Below are 19925 nucleotides of genomic sequence, written 5' to 3' on the forward strand. Positions count from 1 at the left end.
GGATCTGACCCTGCCTCTCCTTAATGCCAAAGTCTATGACCTGTCTACTACTTCATGCTGTCTCCAATGGATATTTTCACTTTCAGGGATAACACAAAGATTCACTGATATTTTACAGCAGTGATTCTTAGCTTTCTCAGGAGGTCACAGACACCTTTGAAAATCTGGAGAAAAGGATGAAACTTCTTCTCAGAAAATCACATGCAGGCACAAGTGAGTAAATGAGATGGCATACAAACAGTTTTTAGGGATAATTTCAGGGGTTTCACAGATCCCTTAAAGGTCATCTGTGGACATCTATGGGTTTATGGACTCCAGTTAAGAGCTCCTGCCTTAGGGATAAGCATACCATTCTTATTTTCCTGGAAGTCACAAAATCATACACACACACACACACACACACACACACACACACGCATACAGTGATAACACTTGGAGAAAGAAATTGACTGTATAGGTGGCTGGGAGAGTTTTTTCAACATTTCATTTTGTATATTTTTGTATTGTGCATATTATAACTTTATACTTGTACTGCCTTTTAAAAAACATCAACAGGGTATCTGTATATAATATTGGCTGCTTTTTATTTCTCTGTATTAAAAAAGGAATGTTAATAATTGTTATTGTCTTTTTTGCTTTTTCTTCTTTTTAAATTGGAGGATAATTGCTTTAAAATATTGTATGGGTTATTTTAAAAGGAAGCCTTACTTACTTTTTAACTTTAGAATCAGAGAGTGGTATGATTCTGTCTGTTAACAGAATGAATCTGATTCTCTTAGGAACTAGACAGGAATAAGTAAAAGGGTTAGGTTTATAACAGAGGACCTGCTCTGAAGACCCTGTGGAGGAGGTTGCTAATAGGTAAAAGAGGAGGCAGGAGAAAGTTTCCTTACTTCTCAGTTCTGCCTATGGCTTCTTTCCTGGGGCTGCTTGTTTCCTTTGTTTCCTGATTTTAAGTCATACTTCAGTTTTCTTCCTTCCCCTCCCTTGTCTTCATCTTTTTTTTTTTTTTTTTTAATGGAACTAAGTAACTGACTGTTGCTTTTCAAGAGGACATTCAAAAGTTTAGGATCTGATGCAACCACAATACATTTATTTTAAAAATAAAAGGATATTTGTTTACTTACAGGGAGCAGCAGAAATGCTATGCCTTATCTGATGGAAAGGAGGTTCATGCCCAGTTCCTAAGCAGCACACCCTTTCTAAGAATTCTTTTCTAAGAAGTATCCCTCCCCTTTACTTCAAACATACCCTAGGGACCTCTGGATTCCAGAAGCAGTTCAGCATTTTCTATTTTTTTTTGAAAAGAAATCCCTGTTGACTTGTTCAACTCTAATTAAAAACAACTGTGTGACTTTGGTTTTGCTGGTATCATAAAGGAAATCAACACATAATCATATTCTAAAGCAAAAGAACCATTCAATGAACAGAGTTTATCATCTGCATGGGAAGGAAATCAGATTTTTTAAAAGGTTTTCCTTGTTGGAAATAGCAATGTCATTGTTCTCCTTAGTACACCCAAGAAGTTATACTTATTTTCTTTATGGATAACAAATACCTCCATTATTTCCATGAAATTCCCTCTTGTTCCTCCTCCTAATTCCATCCAGATCCAAAAAGGGAACAAACTGGCTTACCTAGCTGACTGTGATATTTACCACTTGATATGGGAGGTTAAAAAAAAGAAAAAAAAAGAAGAGCTGTGCATCAGAGCTTTATAGACACAGGATGCTTGGAAAGCAGAGAGGATTACAAGTCAGCCAGGTTGCTTCTCACAAGTACCAAATCAATTCCAAGTGAGTTGGGACTACTCAGAAGGTGTAAGAGATTCTCTTTTTGAGATTCAACTTTTCACCTTTTCTAGTTTGTGCACATCTGCCTCCAGCATTGATCTCTGCTTCTTAATTTCCAGGAGGCTCTCTAGCATACTCTGCTTGGGCTGCAACCCTTTGTCAAAGCGGTTATACATCCCACACCAGAACCTTGAATAAACAAAAAGAAAAAAAAAAAGTGGGTTAGTTTAGCTAAAGAAATAGATTATTTATGTTTTGTTCATATCAGCTTGGTAGGTAGGCAGATCTCAAAAGTAAGGTAACTATGATAACATTAAAAATACAGGACATGCTCATAATTAAAAGTAAAGTTCTTAGCAGAAAGATCTCTGCTGAAGACAAGCTGCCTAAAGTTGTACTGAGCTCATAGCCACCTCTAACACACACCCCTTGACATATCCTGCCTACCCCAAAGAATAAGACCCAGCTCCAGCCACTAGTCGGCAGGCACAAGCCCCAGGATCAACCTCATCCACCAAAGAGCAGACACTAGAAGAAAGAAGGGCTATAGTCCTGCAAGTATACAGAAAGGAAACCACAAACACAGAAAATCAGGCAAAATGAGATGGCAGAGAAGTATGTTCTAGATGAAGGAACAAGATAAAACTGCAGAAAAACATCTAAGTCAGGTGGAGGTAGACAATCTACCTAAAATAATTCAGAGTAATGATAGTAAAAATGTTTCAAAATCTTGGAAAAGGAATGGAGGTAGACTGAGAAGATACAAGAAATATTTAAGAAAGAGCTATAAGATTTAAAGAACAAACAGAGATAAATAATACAATTACTGGGATGAAAAAAATACACTAGAAGGAATCAGTGGCAGAATAAATGAGGCAGAAGAACTAATGAATGAGCTAGAAAACAGAGTGGGGGAAATGACTGCTATGAAACAGAATAAAGAAGAAAGAATGAAAACAAATGAGAACAGTCTCAGAGACCTTTGGGACAATGTTAAAAGCACCAATATTTACATTATAGGAGTCCTAGAAGGAGAAGAAAGAGAAAGAGTCTTAGAAAATATTTGAATAGATAATAGCCAAAAACTTCTCTACCATGAGAAAAGAAACACTCACTCAAGTCCAGGAAGTACAGAGTACCATACAGGATAAACACAAGGAAGAACATGCTGAGACACATATTAATCAAACTGACAGAAATTAAAAACAAACAAAAATATTGAAAGCAACAAGGGAAAAGCAACAGACAATATAAATATATACAGCTGATTTTTCAGTAGAAACTGCAGGCCAGAAACTTGTGGTATGATATATATAAAGTGATGAAAGGGAAAAACTTCCAACCAAGAATATTCTACCTGGCAAGGCTATTATTCAGATTCGACAGAGAAATCAAAACCTTTGCAGGCAATCAAAGCTAAGAGAATTCAGCATCACCAAAAAAAATCTTACAACAGATGCTAAAGGAACTTCTCTAGGAAGAAATGAAAAGTCCACAACTAAGACAATAAAATTGCAAATGGGAAGGCTCAGTGGTAAAGGCAAACATGAATCTGGTAAAGTTGTAGGATACAAAATTAATACACAGAAGTCTCTTCCATTCATATACACTAACAATGAAAGATCAGAAAGAGAAATTAAGGAAACAATTACATATAACATCACATCAAAAAGAATGAAATACCTGGGGGCAAATCTACTTACTGAAAAGAATCTGTACTCTGAAAACTATAAGACAACGATGAAAGAAATTGAAGATGACACAGACAGATGGATAGATATGTCATGTTCTTGGACTGGAGGAATCAAAACTGTGAAAATGACTATACTACTCAAGGCAATCTACAGATTCAAAACAATCCCTATCAAATTACCAATGTCATTTTTCAGAGAACTACAACAAATTTTTAAAATTTGTATGTAAACATAAAAGATCCCAAATAGCCAAAGCAATCCTGAAATAAACAGAGCTGGAGGAATCAGGCTCCCTGACTTCAGACTATACTATGAAGCTACAGTAATCAAGACAGTATGGATCATACTGGCACAAAAACAGAAATGTTGATCAGTGGGACAGGATAGAAAGCCCAGAGATAAATCCACACACCTATGGTCAACATGTCTTTGACAAAGGAAGCAAGAATATACAATAGAGAAAAGACAGCCTCTTCAAAGAGTGGTGCTGTGAAAATTGGACAGCTACATTTAAAAGAATGGAATGAGAACATTATCTAACACCATACACAAAAATTAAACTCAAAGTGGATCAAAGACCTAAGTTTAAGGCCAGACACTATAAAATTTGAGAAAAACATAGGTAGAACACTCTGACATGAGATTAGCTCAAGACAGTGGAACAGAAGGAGATGAGCTCACACCTTTTTATGAGAACACCAAAATCACAACTAACTGCTAAACAACCAGCAACAACAAACAAACAAACAAACAAACATTACAACCTATCCAAAAAAAAAAAGATACCCTACATCCAAAGACAAAGAAGTCACAAGGGGATGGTAGGAGGGGTGCAATCACAATAAAATCAAATCCCATTCCTGCTGGGTGGGCAACCCACAAACTGCTAAACAATTATAGTACATAAGTTCTTTCACAGGAGTGAAATATCTGAGCCCAACATCAGACTTCCCAGTCTGATGGTCTGGCACTGGGAGAATCCCCCAGAAGATCTGACTCTGAGGGCCACTGGGATTTGATCAAGGAATTCCACAGGACTGGTGGAAACAAACTCCACTCTCAGAGGGTGCACAAGTGCTCTTGTGTGTACCAGGACACAGGAGAAAAAAGGTAGTGACCATATAAGTGACTGGGCCAGACCTACCTGCTAACATTAGAGGATCTCCTGCGGAGGCAGGGGTGGCTGTGGCTCACTCTGGGGACAAAGACACTGGCAGCAGCAGTTCTGGGTAGAACTCATTGGCATGAGCCCTCCTGGACATTAGCTTCACCAAACAGCCTGTAGGCTACAGTGCTAGAATGCCTCAGGCCAAACAACCAACAAGGCAAGAACACAGGCCCACCCGTCAGCAGAGAAGTAGCTTCAAGTCTTCCTGAGCACAGCCCTGCAAATTAGAGAGACAAGACCCAGCTCTCCACACCACTGGGCAGGAACCAGAATATCAAAGCAGTATTTTTTTACTTACCTCCTAGAGTGATGAAGATGAAAACAAAAATTTAAAATATGGGACTAATTAAACTTTGTACTAATTAAAGCCTTTGTACAGCAAAGGAAACCATAAACAAAATGAAAAGACAACATACAGAATGGAAAGAAATATTTGTGACTGACAAGGGATTAATCTCCAAAATATACAAAGAGCTCATGCAGTTCTATGTCACAAAAACAAACAACCCAATTAAAAAATGAACAGAAGATCTAAATAGACATTTTTTCAAAGAAGACATACACATACCCAAAAAGTACATGAAAAAATGCTCAACATCACTAATTATCAGAGAAATGCCAATCAAAACTACAGTGAAGTATCTCCTCACACTGGTCAGAATGGCCATCATTAAAAAGTCTACAAACAACTAATGATAAAGGGAGTGGGAAGAAAGGGTACCCTCCTACAGTGTTGATGGAATGTACTGATAAATTGGAACAACCAGTATGGAGGCCAGTATGGAGGTTCATGAAAAATTTAAATACAGATGTACCATATGATTCAGCAATCCTACTCCACACACACACACACACACACACACACACACACACACACACACACACACACACACACACACACATATATCCAGAGAAAAACACAATTCAAAAAGATACATGCACAGCAATGTTCATTGCAGCACTATTTACAAAAGTCAAGACATGGAAGCAACCATTGACAGAGGAATGGATAAAGACGTGGTACATATATACAATGGGATATTACTCAGCCATAAAAAGAAAAAATGATGCCACTTGCAGCAACATGGCATGGACCTAAAGATTATCATATTAAGTGAAGTCAGACAAAGACAAATATCATATGAAATCACTCAGGGGCTTCCCAGGTGGCTCAGAAAGTAAAGAAACTGCCTGCAATGCAGGAACCCCAGGTTCAATCCCTGGGTTGGGAAGAACCCCTGGATAAGGAAATGGCAACCCACTCCAGTGTTGTTGGGCTGCAGAACCCTGGCATTGGGCTACAGCCTATGGGGTTGGCAAAGAGTTGGACACAACTGGGCAACTAAAATGAACTCACAGATCTCACAGATTTCAAAAACAAACCAATGGTTACCAAAGGGGAATCATGTAGGGGGAGGGATAAATTACGATCCTGGGGTTAACATACATACACAACTATATATAAAATAGATAACCAACAACAACCTACTGTGCAGCACAGGAAACTTTACTCAATATTCTATAATAACCTATATGAGGGAAGAATCTGAAAAAGAAAAAAAAATTATATGAGTATGCATAACTGAACCACTATGCTGTATAATTGAAACCAATACAACACTGTAAACCAACTATACTCCAATTAAAAAAAGGACCTGAATAGACAATTTTTCCAAATAAGAGATACATATGGACAATAAGCATACAAAGATATCATCACTAATCATTAGGGTATCACATGCTATCAGGGTAATGTTCAAAATCCTTCAAGCTAGGCTTCAGCAGTACGTGAACAAAGAACTTTCAGATGTACAAGTTGGATTTAGAAAAGGCAAAGGAACCAGAAATCAAATTGCCAACATCCACTGGATCAAAGAAAAAGCGAGGGAACTCCAAAAAAAACATCTACTTCTGCTTCATTGACTAAGTGAAAGCCTTTGACTGAATGGATCACAACAAACTGTGGAAAATTCTTAAAGAGACAGGAATACCAGATCACCTTACCTGTCCCCTGAGAAATCTGTATGCAGGTCAAGAAGCAACAGTTAGAACTGGACATGGAACTACAGACTGGTTCAAAATCGGGAAAGGAACACGTCAAGGCTATATATTATCACCCTGCTTATTTAACTTATATGCAGAGTACAACATGTGAAATGCTGATTTGTATGAAATACAAGCTGAAATCAAGATATCTGGGAGAAATATTAACAGCCTCAGATATGCAGATGATACCACTCTAACAGCAGAAAGTGAAGAGGAACTAAAGAGCCTCTTGGTGAGGGTGAAAGAAGAGAGTGAGAAAGCTGGCTTAAAACTCAACACTCAAAAAACTAAGATCGTGGCATCCAGTCCCATCACTTTGTGGCAAATAGATGGGGAAACAATGGAAACAGTGGCAGACTTTATTTTCTTGGGCTCCAAAATCATTGCAGATGGTGACTGCAGCCACGACATTAAAAGACATTTGCTCCTTGAAAGGAAAGCTATGACAAACCTAGACAGTGTATTAAAAAGCAGAGACATCACTGCTGACAAAGGTCCCTACAGTCAAAGCTGTGGTTTTTCCAGCAGTCATGTATGTTTGTGAGAGTTGGACCATAGAGAAAGCTGAGTGCCAAAAAATTGATGCTTTTGAACTGTGGTGTTGACTATGCCAACTTTAAAATATCACTTGTGACTCATAAATGACTTGTAAGCCCTATGGGCTAACTTTTACTTCAAATCAGATGAATCCCACTATTATTAAGGCCATCGAACAGAGCAGCAGGTCACGACCTGTTGGGTTTTATTTAAGGAATTCCTAGAAATAGTATGTACCTAATATTACAATCAGTATGCTCAAGATTGGTGTAATCAAATAAAAAATGCTGTAATGTAGAGTCAATACCAACAAACTCTGTGGGATTACAGAGATAAAATTATAGTTTTTATTATTCCTTGGTGGGATGATGAATGTAAAAACCTGCCAATAATGTACAATCTTACATTACATTATAGGGCTATAGCCCATTTTTACTATAACATTAATTTTAATATTCTCTCTCCCTCTCCATTATGAGTCTCATTTATTGAAGCAGAGAGAATCTGTACTAACCATATGACCAAGGGATCCTTACCACAAACTTCTTCCTTGACCACTAATTAATATATTAAATGGAAGGCAATGTATAGTATATAACATTGCCCAAGTCAAGGCATATCTAAAAAACTGGGGATAAAAATAATAATAAAAACATAAATAAAAAACTGGGGAGTATTATCATCTTGGGGTTTCCCTGGTGGCTCAGCAGTAAAGAATCCACCTGCAATGCAGGAGACACAGGAGATGTGGGTTCGATTCCTGGGTCAGGAAGATCCCCTGGAGGAGGGCATGGCAACTCATTCCAGTATTTTTACCTGGAGAATTCTAAGGACAGAGGAGCCTGGTGGGCTACAGTTCATAGAGTTGCAGAATTAGACACAACTGAAGCAACTGAGCACACATGCATGCATAATCAGCTTGGGAATTCTTCCCTAATCTAACCTCACAGGACCAACTGCAAATTTTATATAACACAGATGCAATGCTGTCTGCCCATAGTAAATAGCCATAGCTCTTGTGTATCATTGAAAATATAATTCTTATAAAAATCATACTTGATTCCATATAAAAATCTAACCACTCTCTACATGGGAATCCCCAATCAAATTGATATCTATGTGTTTATGGCTGCTACAAAATCTGCTGGGCCTACAAAGGTCACTGTTAGAAGGATTTGGAAAATACTCGAGGGAAATTAAGACCCAAAGGTAGTCTTCTGGGGGTCCTAAAAAACATATACAACCTACCTTTGAGGAGATAGAAATGATTATGAGAAAGAAACCTAGCAGCAAAGTTAGCCTGGGAAGAAATTTGTTGGTTTGGTTACACCACTACTCCCAAGGGTCCACTATGAGGTTATTAAAGCTATAAAAATGCCTGTCCTAGAGAGATTTTCCCTAGAACACAAGCAATGGAGCAGCTGGTCCTGCACTGAAACACAGCAATGTTGTGATAAACAGAGACAGAAATAGGCTAAAGTGTACAATACAATAGATGTCTATTTTTGAAATAATATGCCCACCTATGAGGATCCCATGTTGCAATGTCCCATAATTTAGGATCTAATTTGTTGTCTTATTAATAAATTAGTAACTTAAAAAAAAACTTATGAGTGCCCCTGTGAAGCTTATCTCACAATTGTGGAAACATAATGTTGTTTGCCATTATAACTGGCAAGAAACCAAAACACCAAAGTATACCAATATAAAAAAGGAGGAATATACAGTTGCCCACAAAACCCAAACTTCATAAAGGTTTAGCCACAGAAATAAATAAGATGGCAAATTTAACCACATTATGAGGTTGCTTCTAGCAACCTAATTTTAGTGTACACAACATATTAACTTTTCCCTAGCCCAGCTCACACATAAACCTCACTTATCAAGATGCACCTATTCCCCTAATCACTGATACTCAACAACAAAATTGAGAGGCTTATCTCACATAGGTAAATGGACAGTGGTGGGCTAAGACCTTGACCAATTTAGCTGACCCAGGTGCTGAATGTAAGGTGGAAAACATACTTGTTTGTTTGACATCGTGTTATAAACACCCAAACCTAACTAGAGAACTGCGGCAGTCCTGTAGCCCATCCTCAGTCATGTTTACTGCAGTTCAGCCAGTAGTTCTATCCATCGGCAGAGCTGAGCCAGTGGCTCTATCTGGCTGGGGAGATAAGTGGGTGGATCTACCTGGTTCTGATACTAGAAAGCCAAATCAGCCATTAATTTCATTCTGTAGCTCCACCTGTGTAGGGAACCAAATTCAAAGCTCTGTGTGCTGCTGAATATAGCCACTAGTCCCACCCGACCAGGAAGCCTAACTAGAGAATCCAGAATGCCTCAGAGCCCATCCTAAAGCAATACTTGGGCAGGGAACCAAGACAGCAGTCTTGTCAAATTGTATAGATTCTGCCTTGCATAACCAGGGAAGCTTATCAGTGACCATGGACAGTCTCAGAATCCAGCCTCTGGTACCACCAGGTGACGGAGCCTAGTCTACAGGTAACAGAGGTCAGCCAATAGCCATGCTCAACCAGGAAGCCCAGCCAGTCATGTCACCCCATCATAGAGCATGGCCTGTAGCCTTACCTCATGAGGGAGCTTAACCAGCAACCCTGCTCAATTGCAAAACACAATATGTAGCCCCTCCTACCTGTAGCATACAGCTGGAGTCCCCTCCTGAGCCAAGGCCCCAACCAGAAAACATGTTGAACAGCAGGATGTTGCTGTTCAGTCACTAAGTCATGTCTGACTCTTTGCAACTCCATAGACTGCAGGATGCCAGGCTTCCCTGACATTCACTATCTCCTGTAGTTTGCTCAAACTCATGTCCATTGAGTCGATTATACCATCCAACCATCTCATCCTCTGTCACTCCCTTCTCCTCTTGCCCTCAGTGTTTGCCAGCATGAGGGCTTTTTCCAATGAGTTGGCTCTTGGCATCAGGTAGCCAACATATTGGAGTTTCAGCTTTAGCATCAGTCTTTCTAATGAATTTTCAGGGTTGATTTCCTTTACGATTGACTGGTTTGATCTCTTTGCAGTCCAAGGGACTCTCAAGAGTCTTCTCCAGCACTACAACTCAAAAGCATTAATTCTTCAATGCTCAGCCTTCTTATGGTCCAGCTCTCACACCCATACAAGACTACTGGAAAAACCATAGCTTTGACTATACGGACCTTTGTCAGCAAAGTGATGTCTCTGCTTTTTAATACACTGTCTAGGTATGTCATAGCTTTCCCTCAAAGGAGCAAGTGTCTTTTAATTTCATGGCTCCAGTCACTGTCTGAAAGTGATTTTGGAGCCCAAGAAAATAAAATCTGTCACTGCTTTCACTTTTTTCCCATATATTTGTCACAAAGTAACAGGACCAGATGCCATGATCTTAGTTTTTTGAATGCTGAGTTTTAAGCCAGCCTTTTCAGTCCCCTCTTTCCATTCATCAAAAGGCTCTTTAATTTCTTTTCACATTTCTGTCATTAGAGTAATATTATCTGCATATCTGAGGTTGTTGATATTTCTCCCAGCCATCTTGAATCCAGCTTTTGATTCATCCAGCCCCACATTTCAAATGATGTGCTCTGCATATAAGTTAAACAGGGTGACAATATACAGCCTTGACATACTCCTTTCCCGATTTTGAACCAGTCAGTTGTTCTATGTCCAGTTCTAATTGTTGTTTCTTGACCTGCATACAGGTTTCTCAGGAGACAGATAAAGTGATCTGGTATTCCCAGCTCTTAAGAATTTTCCACAGTTTGTTGTAATCCACACGGTCAAAAGTTTTCACATAGACAATGAAGCAGAAGTAGACGTTTTTTCCTGTAATTTCATTGCTTTCTCTATAATCCAACAAATGTTGGCAGTTTGATCTCTGGTTCCTTTGCCTTTTCTAAACCCAGTTTGTACATCTGAATAGCAACATACCTGATTACTAAACCCAGCATATGGCCAGTTCTACTCTGGAGCACAGTCTGAATCTCAGCTTGTTTACATATCACTGCCTGAATATCTGTTCAACACTGAAGTCTAGCCTGTGGCCCCACTTAAACAGAGTCCAGCCAGAAGCTCTGTCTACTTGGGCATCACAGTCTAAATCGCTACCCAACCAGGACTGATTGTGGAGCAAAGCCCATACCCCTGCTCAGTTGAATAATTCAACCAGTGGTATCACACTAAAAGGGAACATAGCCCAGTGACCCTGTCTGAACAGAGGTGACTGCAGAACCCATCTAATGGACCCACATTACTGAGGGACACAATCAGCAGGGCCCCTGAACAGGAAGCCCAAATATCAACCCTGCTTGAACATGAAGCCCAGCCAATAATCTCATGCAACCATGAAGCCAAGTTAGTAGTGTACCCACCACTCTCAGAGTTCAGGCAGTGGCTTCACCCTAATAGAGAATCCAGTGGGAAGCCCTATATGCCAAAGGATGCTATCAGCTGAGCCATCCAGAACCTCAAGGTATGCTGATAACTGAAGGAATATCCTTGTTGAAGAGAATCTGTGAAGTCTGGGAGAGGAGACTGCTTATTCAAATGTAAAGATACCTACAAAAGGATCAAGGATCATGAAGAATCAGGTAAACATGACACTACCAAATGAAAGTAACAAAGTTCTACTAACTGATCCTAAATAAATAGAGATCTGTGAAATGTCTGGTAAAGTACTCAGAATAATCCTCTAAAATTTTCAGTGAACAATAAGAACACACAGAGAGCTAAATAAAAACAGGAACATAAAAATCCATGAACACAATGAGAAATTTAACAAAGAAAAATAAATGATTAAAAAAAGCATAACTAGAGGAGGGGTAAAATCACATTTACAATCAAACCCCATACCCACCAGAGACACTCAGAGGGCTCAAACAAAACCTTGTGCACACCAGGAGACCCTACAGAGACTGAGCAAGACGTGCCTTTTGAGTATCTGAGGGTCTCCTGCAGAGGTACTGGTCAGCAGTGGCTCTGGGTACAGCAGAGCTGGGTGTGGCATAAGCCCTCTTGGAGGAGGTCGTCATTAACTTCACCACTGATCTGTCAAAACTTATATAGGACTGGGGAAACAGACTCTTGGAGGGCACAAACCAAACTTATGTGCACCAGGACCCAGGAGAAAGGAGCAGTCACCACACAAAAGACTGACCCAGACTTGCCCATCAATGTCCAGGAGTCTCCAGTGGAGGCGTGGGTCAGCAGTGGTCTGCTGCAGGCTCAGGGGCACTGAGTGTGGCAGTGCCTGCAAAGGGCCTTATGAAGGAGGGCACCATTACCTCCCCCATAGTTTGGTCTCAGGTCAAACAACAGGGAGGGAACACAGCCCCACCCATCAACAGAAATTGGATGAAAGATTTACTGAGCATGGCCCTGCTCATCAGAACAAGACCCAGTTTCCCACACAGTCAGTCTCTCCCATCAGGAAGATTCCATAAGTCTCTTATCCTTATCCCTCAGAGGGCAGACAAAATGAAAACCATAATTACAGAAAACTAATTAAACTGATCACATGGACCACAGCCTTGTCTAACTCAATGAAACTATGATCCATGCCATGTAGGGCCAACCATGAGAGATGGATCATGGTGGAGAGTTCTAACAAAATGAGGTCCACTGGAGAGGACAATGGCAAACCACTTCAGCATTCTTGCCTTGAGAACCCCATGAGCATTATGAAAAGGCAAAAAAATATGGCACTGAAAGATGAACTCCCAGGTCAGTAGGTGCCCAATATGCTACTGGAAAGAGTGGAGAAAGGACTCTAGAAAGAATGAAGAGATGGAGCCAAAGCAAAAAGGATGCCCAGTTGTGGATGCAACTGGTGATGTAAGTAAAGTCTGATGCTGCTAAGAATAATACTGCATAGGAACCTGGAATGTTAGATCCATGAATCAAGGTAAATTGGAAGTGGTCAAACAGGAGATAGCAAGAGTAAGCATCAACATTTTAGGAATCAGTGAACTAAAATGGAGGGAATGGGTGAATTTAACTCAGATGACCATTGTATCTACTACTGTGGGCAAGAACACCTTAGAAGAAATGGAGTAGGCCTCATAGTCAGCAAAACAGTCTGAAATGTAGTACTTGGGTGCAGTCTCAAAAACGGCAGAATGATCTCTGTTCATTTCCAAGGCAAACCATTCAATATCACAGAAATCCAAGTCTATGCCCCAAACACTAATCCCAAAGAAGCAGAAGTTGTATGGTTCTATGAAGATCTACAAGACCTTTTAGAACTAACACCCCAAAAAGATGTCCTTTTCATCACAGGGGACTGGAATGCAAAAGTAGGAAGTCAAGAGATACCTGGAGTAACAGCCAAGTTAAGCCTTGGAGTACAAAAGCAGGGCAAAGTGTAACAGAGTTTTGCCAAGAGAACTCACTGGTCATAGCAAACACCCCCTTCCAACAACACAAGAGACGACTTTACACATGGACATCACCATATGGTCAATACCTAAATCAGACTGATTATATTCTTTGCAGCCAAAGATGGAGAAGCTCTATACAGTCAGCAAAACAAGACTGGGAGCTGACTGTAGCTTGGATCATGAACTCCTTATTGCCAAATTCAGACTTAAATTGAAGAAAGTAGGGAAAACCACTAGACCATCCAGGTATGACCTAAATCAAATCCCTTACAATTATACAGTGAAAGTGACAAACAGATTCAAGGGATTAGATCTGATAGAGTGCCTGAAGAACTATGGATGAAGGTTAGTGACAATGTATAGGAGGCAGTGATAAAGACCATCCCCAAGAAAAAGAAATGCAAAAAGTCAAAATGTCTGTCTGATGAGGCCTTACAAATAGCTGAGAAAAGAAAGAGAAGCTAAAGGCAAAAGATAAAAGGAAAGATATACCCATTTGAATGCAGGGTTCCAAAGAAGAGCAAAGAGAGATAAGAAAGCCTTCCTCAGTGATCACTGCAAAGAAATCAAGGAAAACAATAGAATGGGAAAGACTAGAGATCTCTTAAAAAATTAGAGATACCAAGGGAACATTTCATGCAAAGATAGGCTCAATAAACAACAGAAATGGTATGGACCTAACAGAAGTAGAAGATATTAAGAAGAGGTGGCAAGAATATCCAGAAGAACTATACAAAAATATCTTCATGACCCAGACAACCATGATGGTGTGATTACTCATCTAGAGCCAGACATCCTGGAATGTTCAATCAAGTGGGCTTTAGGAAGCATCACTATGAACAAAGTTAGTGGAGGTGATGGAATTCCAGTTGATCTAGTTCAAATCCTAAAAGATGATGCTGTTAAAGTGCTGCACTCAACATGCCAGGAAATTTGGAAAATTCAGCAGTGGCCACAGGACTGGAAAATGTCAGTTTGCATTCCAATCCCAAAGAAAGGCAATCCCAAAGAATGTTCAAACTACTACACAATTGCACTCATCTCACACACTAGCAAAGTAATGCTCAAAATTTTCCAAGCCAGGCTTCAACAGTACGTGAACCGTGAAATTCCTGATGTTCAAGCTGGATTTAGAAAAGGCAGAGGAACCAGAGATCAAATTCCCAACATGTGTTGGATTATAAAAAAGCAAGAGAGTTCCAGAAAAACACCTATTTCTACTTTATTGACTATGCCAAACTCTTTGACTGTGCAAATCACAAAAAAACTGTGGAAAATTCTTCAAGAGATGGGAATACCAGACCACTTCTCCTGAGAAATCTGTATGCAGGTCAAGAAGCAACAGTTAGAACTGGACATGGAACTACAGACTGGTTCCAAGTCAGGAAAGGAGTACATGAAGGTTGTATACTGTTACCCTGTTTATTTAACTTATATGCAGAATACATCATGCAAAATACCAGGCTGGATGAAGCACAAGCTGGAATCACGATTGCCAGGAGAAATATCAATAACCTCAGAAACACAGATGACACCATCCTTATGGCAGAAAGGGAAAAAAAAAAAACAAAACTAAAGAGCCTCTTGATGAAAGTGAGTGTGAAAAAGTAGGCTTAAAATGCAGCACTCAGAAAACTAAGATAATGGCATCCAGTCCCATCACTTTATGGCAAATGGATGGGGATGCAAAGGAAACAGTGAGAGATTTTATTCTTTGGGGCTCCAAAGTCACTGCAGATGGTGGCTGCAGTCATGAAATTAAAAGACGCTTGCTCCTTGGAAGAAAAGTTATGACCAACCTAGACAGCATATTAAAAAGCAGAGACATTACTTTGCTGACAAAGGTCCGTCTGGTCAAAGCTATGGTTTTTCCAGTAGTCATGTATGGATGTGAGAGTTGGACTATAAAGAAAGCTGAGTGCTGAAGAATTGATACTTTTGAACTGTGGTGTTGGAGAATACTCTTGTGAGTCCTTTGGACTGCAAAGAAATCCAACCAGTCAATTCTCAAGGAAATCAGTCCTGGATAATCATTGGAGGGACTGACGTTGAAGCTGAAGCTCCAATATTTGGCCACCTGTTGCGAAGAACTGACTCATTGGAAAGGATTCTGATGCTGGGAAAGATTGAAGGCAGGAGGAGAAGGGGATGACAGAGGATGGGATGGTTGGATGGCATCACCAACTCTATAGACATGAGTTTGAGTAGGCTCTGGGAGTTGGTGATGGACAGGAAAGCCTGGTGTGCTGCGGTTCATGGGGTCTCAAAGAGTAGGACATGACTAAGCGACTGAGCTAAACTGAACTGAGATGTTTCTCTGGAATTCCCTTGCTTTTTCTATGATCCAACAGATATTAGCAATTAGATCTCTGTTTCCTCTGTCTTTTCTAAATCTAGTTATACATCTGGTAGTTCTCAGTTCACGTAATGTTGATGCACAGCTTGAAGGACTTTGAGCATGACCTGGCTAGCATGTGAAATGAGTGCAACTGTGTGTTGGATTTAACATTCTTTGGCATTGCCCTTCTTTGGGATTGGAATGAAAACTGACCTTTTCCAGCCCTGTGGCCACTACTGAGTTTTCCAATTTGCTGGAATATTGAGTGCAGCACTTTAACAGCATCGTCTTTTAGGATTTGAAATAGTTCAGTTGAATTTCCAGGCTTCCCTCATAGCTCAGTTGGTAAAGAATTCACCTGCAATGCAAGAGATCCCAGTTTGATTCCTGGGTCAGGAAGCTCCCCTGGAGAAGGGATAGGCTACCCACTCCAGTATTCTTGGCTTCCCTTGTGGCTCAGCTGGCAAAGAATCTGCATGCAATGTGGGAGGTCTGGGTTGGGAAGATCCCCTGGAGAAGGAAAAGGCTACCCACTCCAGAATTCTGGCCTGGAGAATTCCATGGACTGTATAGTTGCACAGTCAGACACGACTGAGCAACTTTCACTTCACTTCACTTCAGCTGGAATTCTATCACCTCCACTACCTTTGTTTGTAGTAATGATTCCTAAGGCCCACTCGACTTTGAATTGCAGGATGTCTGGTTCTAGGTCAGTGATCACAATATCATGATTATCTGGGTCATTAAGATCTTTTCTCTACAGTCATTCAGTGTATTCTTTCCACCTGTTCTTAATCTCTTCTGCTTCTGTTTGGTCCATACAGTTTCTGTCCTTTACTGTGCCCACGTTGGCATGAAATGTTCCCTTGGTGTCTCTAATTTTCTTGAAAAGATATCTAGTTTTTCCCATTCTGTCATTTTCCTCTATTTCTCAGCATCGTTCACTTAAGAAAGCTTTCTTATCCCTCCTTGGTATTCTTTGGATCTCTGCATTCAGATAGGTATACCTTTCCTTTTCTTTGCCTTTCACCTCTCTTCTCTGCTGTTTGCAAAGGGCTCCTCAGACAATCAGTAAAATAATTTTTATCAGTGGTTATTTTAAATATAAATGGAATAAACTGTCTAATCACAATACAAAACTTTGCAAAAAGGATAAAAATTTGTGGCTACAAGCTATTTTCACTTTAAATTTTGATTTAATTTGAAAAAACTGAATGAACAGAAAAAGATATTCCATGCAAAGAGTAAACAAAAGAGAGCTGGTAGCACTACACTAATAAATTTAAATTGACATTAAGTCAAAATATATTAAACTGTATATTGTTATGCTGCTAATTTAACTTACATGCAGAGTACATCATATGAAATGCTGGGTTGCATGAATCACAAGCTGAAATCAAGATTGCCTGGAGAAACCTCATTTATGCAGTAATACCACTCTAATGGCAGAAAATAAAGAGGAACTAAGGCTCTTGATGTGGGTGAAAGGAGACAGTGAAAAAGTTGGCTTAAAAGTCAACAGTCAAATATAAACTCATGGCATCTGGTCCCATTACTTCAAGGCAAAGAGGTGGGAGAAAGTAGAAGCAATGACAGCTTATTTTCTGGGGGGTTCTGAAATCACTACGGACAATGACCACAGCCACGAAATAAAAAGACGATTGTTATGACAATCCTAGACAGCATATTAAAAAGCAGATATGTCACTTTGCAAACAAACGTCTGTAAAATGAAAGCTATGGTTTTTCCAGGAGTCATGTACACATGTGAAAGTTGGACCATAAAGAAGGCTGAGCACCAAATAATTGATAGTTTTGAACTGTGGTGTTGGAGAAGAGTCTTGAGAGTCATTTTGATAGCAAGGGGATCAGACCAGTCAATCCTAAAGGAAATCAACCCTGAATATTCATTGAAAGGACTGATGCTGAAGCTGAGGCTCCAATACTTTGGCCACATGCTGCAAAGAGCTGACTGACTGGAAAAGACCCTGATGCTGGGAAAGATTGAGGGCAAGAGTAGAAGAGGGCAGCAAAAGATGAGATGGTAGGATGGCATCAATGACTTAATGGACATGAATTTGAGCAAACTCTGGGAGATGGTGAAGGACAGAGAAAACTGGTGTGCTATAGTCCAGGGGATTGCAAAGAGTCAGACATGACTGAGCAACTGAACTGAACCCCGAGGCACAAGTGCCTGGAAAGAAAGCACTCAGTGACATCTCCAGTAGAGATGACGGATAGTTGAGAGTTCTTATTCTCAAAAATACCAAGTGACAGCTCAGAATAAAGATATAAAAGCTTTACTAGACATCACGGGGTGATTTTGGTCACTCTTTCCTATACGGTGTTAAGAATCTCCATCCATAGTTCTTCAGGTACTCTTTCTATCAGATCCAATCCCTTGAATCGATTTGTCACCTCCACTGTATAATCATAAGGGATTGGTTTAGGTCATACATGAGTGGCCTAGTGGTTTTCCCTACTTTCTTCAAACTAAGCCTGAATTTTCTAATAAGGAGCTCATGATCTGAGCCACAGACAGCTGCAGGGTTTTTTTGTTTGTTTGTTTATTTTTCTTTTGATAACTGTATATAGTTTCTCCATCTTCGGCTGCAAAACATATTATCAATCTGATTTCAGTATCGATCATCCGGTGATGTCAATGTGTAGAGTCATTTCTTCTGTTGTTGGAAAGGATATTTGTCATGACCAGTGTGTTCTCTTGACAAAACTCTGTTAGCTTTTATCCTGCTTCATTTTGTATTCCAAGGACAAACTTACCTGTTACTCCCATTATCTCTTGACTTCCTAATTTTGCATTCCAACCCCCTATTTGTTTTTTGGCTTTTGGTGTTCGTTCTAGAAGGTGTTGTAGGTCTTCATAAACCAGTAAACTTCAACTTCTTCAGCATTAGTGGTTGGGGCATATGCTTGGATTACTGTGATACTGAATGGTTTGCCTTGGTAATAAACTGAGATCAATCTGTCATTTTCGAGACTGTACCCAAATACTGCATTTTGGAATCTTTTGTTGACTATGAGGGCTACCCCATTTTTTCTAAGGGATTCTTGCCCACTGTAGCAGATATAATGGTCATCTGAATTAAATTCGCCCATTCCCATTCATTTAAGTTCACTGATTCCTAAGATGTTCAATCTTTAAATTTCCTGCTTGACCACATCCAATTTACCTTAATTCATGGACCTAACATTCCAGGTTCTTATGCAATATTGTTCTTTGCGGCATCAGACTTTACTTTCACCCTCAGACACAACCACAACTGAGTGTTGTTTCTGCTTATTCCCAGCTACTTCATTCCTTCTGGAGTTATTAGTAATTGCCCTCTGCTCTCCCAAAGAATGTTTAAACTACTGTACAACTGCACTCATTTCACATGCTAGTAAATTTAGGCTGAATATCCTTCAAGTTAGGCTTCAGTAGTATATGAACCAAGAACTTCCAGATGTACAAGCTGGACTTAGAAAAGGAAGATGAACCAGGATCAAATTGCCAACATCTGCTGGATCATAGAGAAAGCAATCCCGGAAACACATCTACTTCTGCTTCATTGACTATGCTAAAGCCTTCGACTGTGTTGATCACAACAAAATGTGGAAAATTCTTAAAGAGATGATAATACCAGACCACCTTATCTGTCTCCTGAGAAACCTAGATGCAACTCAAGATGCAACAGTTAGAACTGGACATGGAACAACTGACTGGTTCAGAATTGGGAAAAAATTACATCAAGGCTGTATATTGCCCCCTGCTTATTTAAATTTTATGCAGAGTACATCATGTGAAATGCCAGGCTGGATGAATCCCAAGCTAGAATCAATACTGTTGATTCTACAACCGATGATACCACTCTAATGGCAGAAAGTGAAGAAGAACTAAAGAGCTTCTTGATGAGTATGAAAGCAGCGAGTTAAAAAGCTAGCTTAAAACTCAGCATTCGAAACATTAAAATCA

General features: G+C 39.8%; 1 protein-coding gene across 3 annotated transcripts in view; it reads right to left on the minus strand.

Moving 5' to 3' along the window:
• The window catches only part of MTMR8 (myotubularin related protein 8), a 227697-nt gene that overhangs the window by 36197 nt on the left and 171575 nt on the right, over positions 1-19925 (minus strand). For all 3 annotated transcript variants that reach the window (XM_065916129.1, XM_065916128.1, XM_065916127.1), the window contains one exon: positions 1856-1982. In XM_065916129.1, the coding sequence (XP_065772201.1) occupies positions 1856-1982 (127 nt within the window). The remainder of the gene's footprint in view (positions 1-1855; positions 1983-19925) is intronic.

The sequence above is a fragment of the Muntiacus reevesi genome, chromosome X, assembly GCF_963930625.1.
Source record: "Muntiacus reevesi chromosome X, mMunRee1.1, whole genome shotgun sequence".
Classification (NCBI taxonomy): Eukaryota; Metazoa; Chordata; class Mammalia; order Artiodactyla; family Cervidae; genus Muntiacus; species Muntiacus reevesi.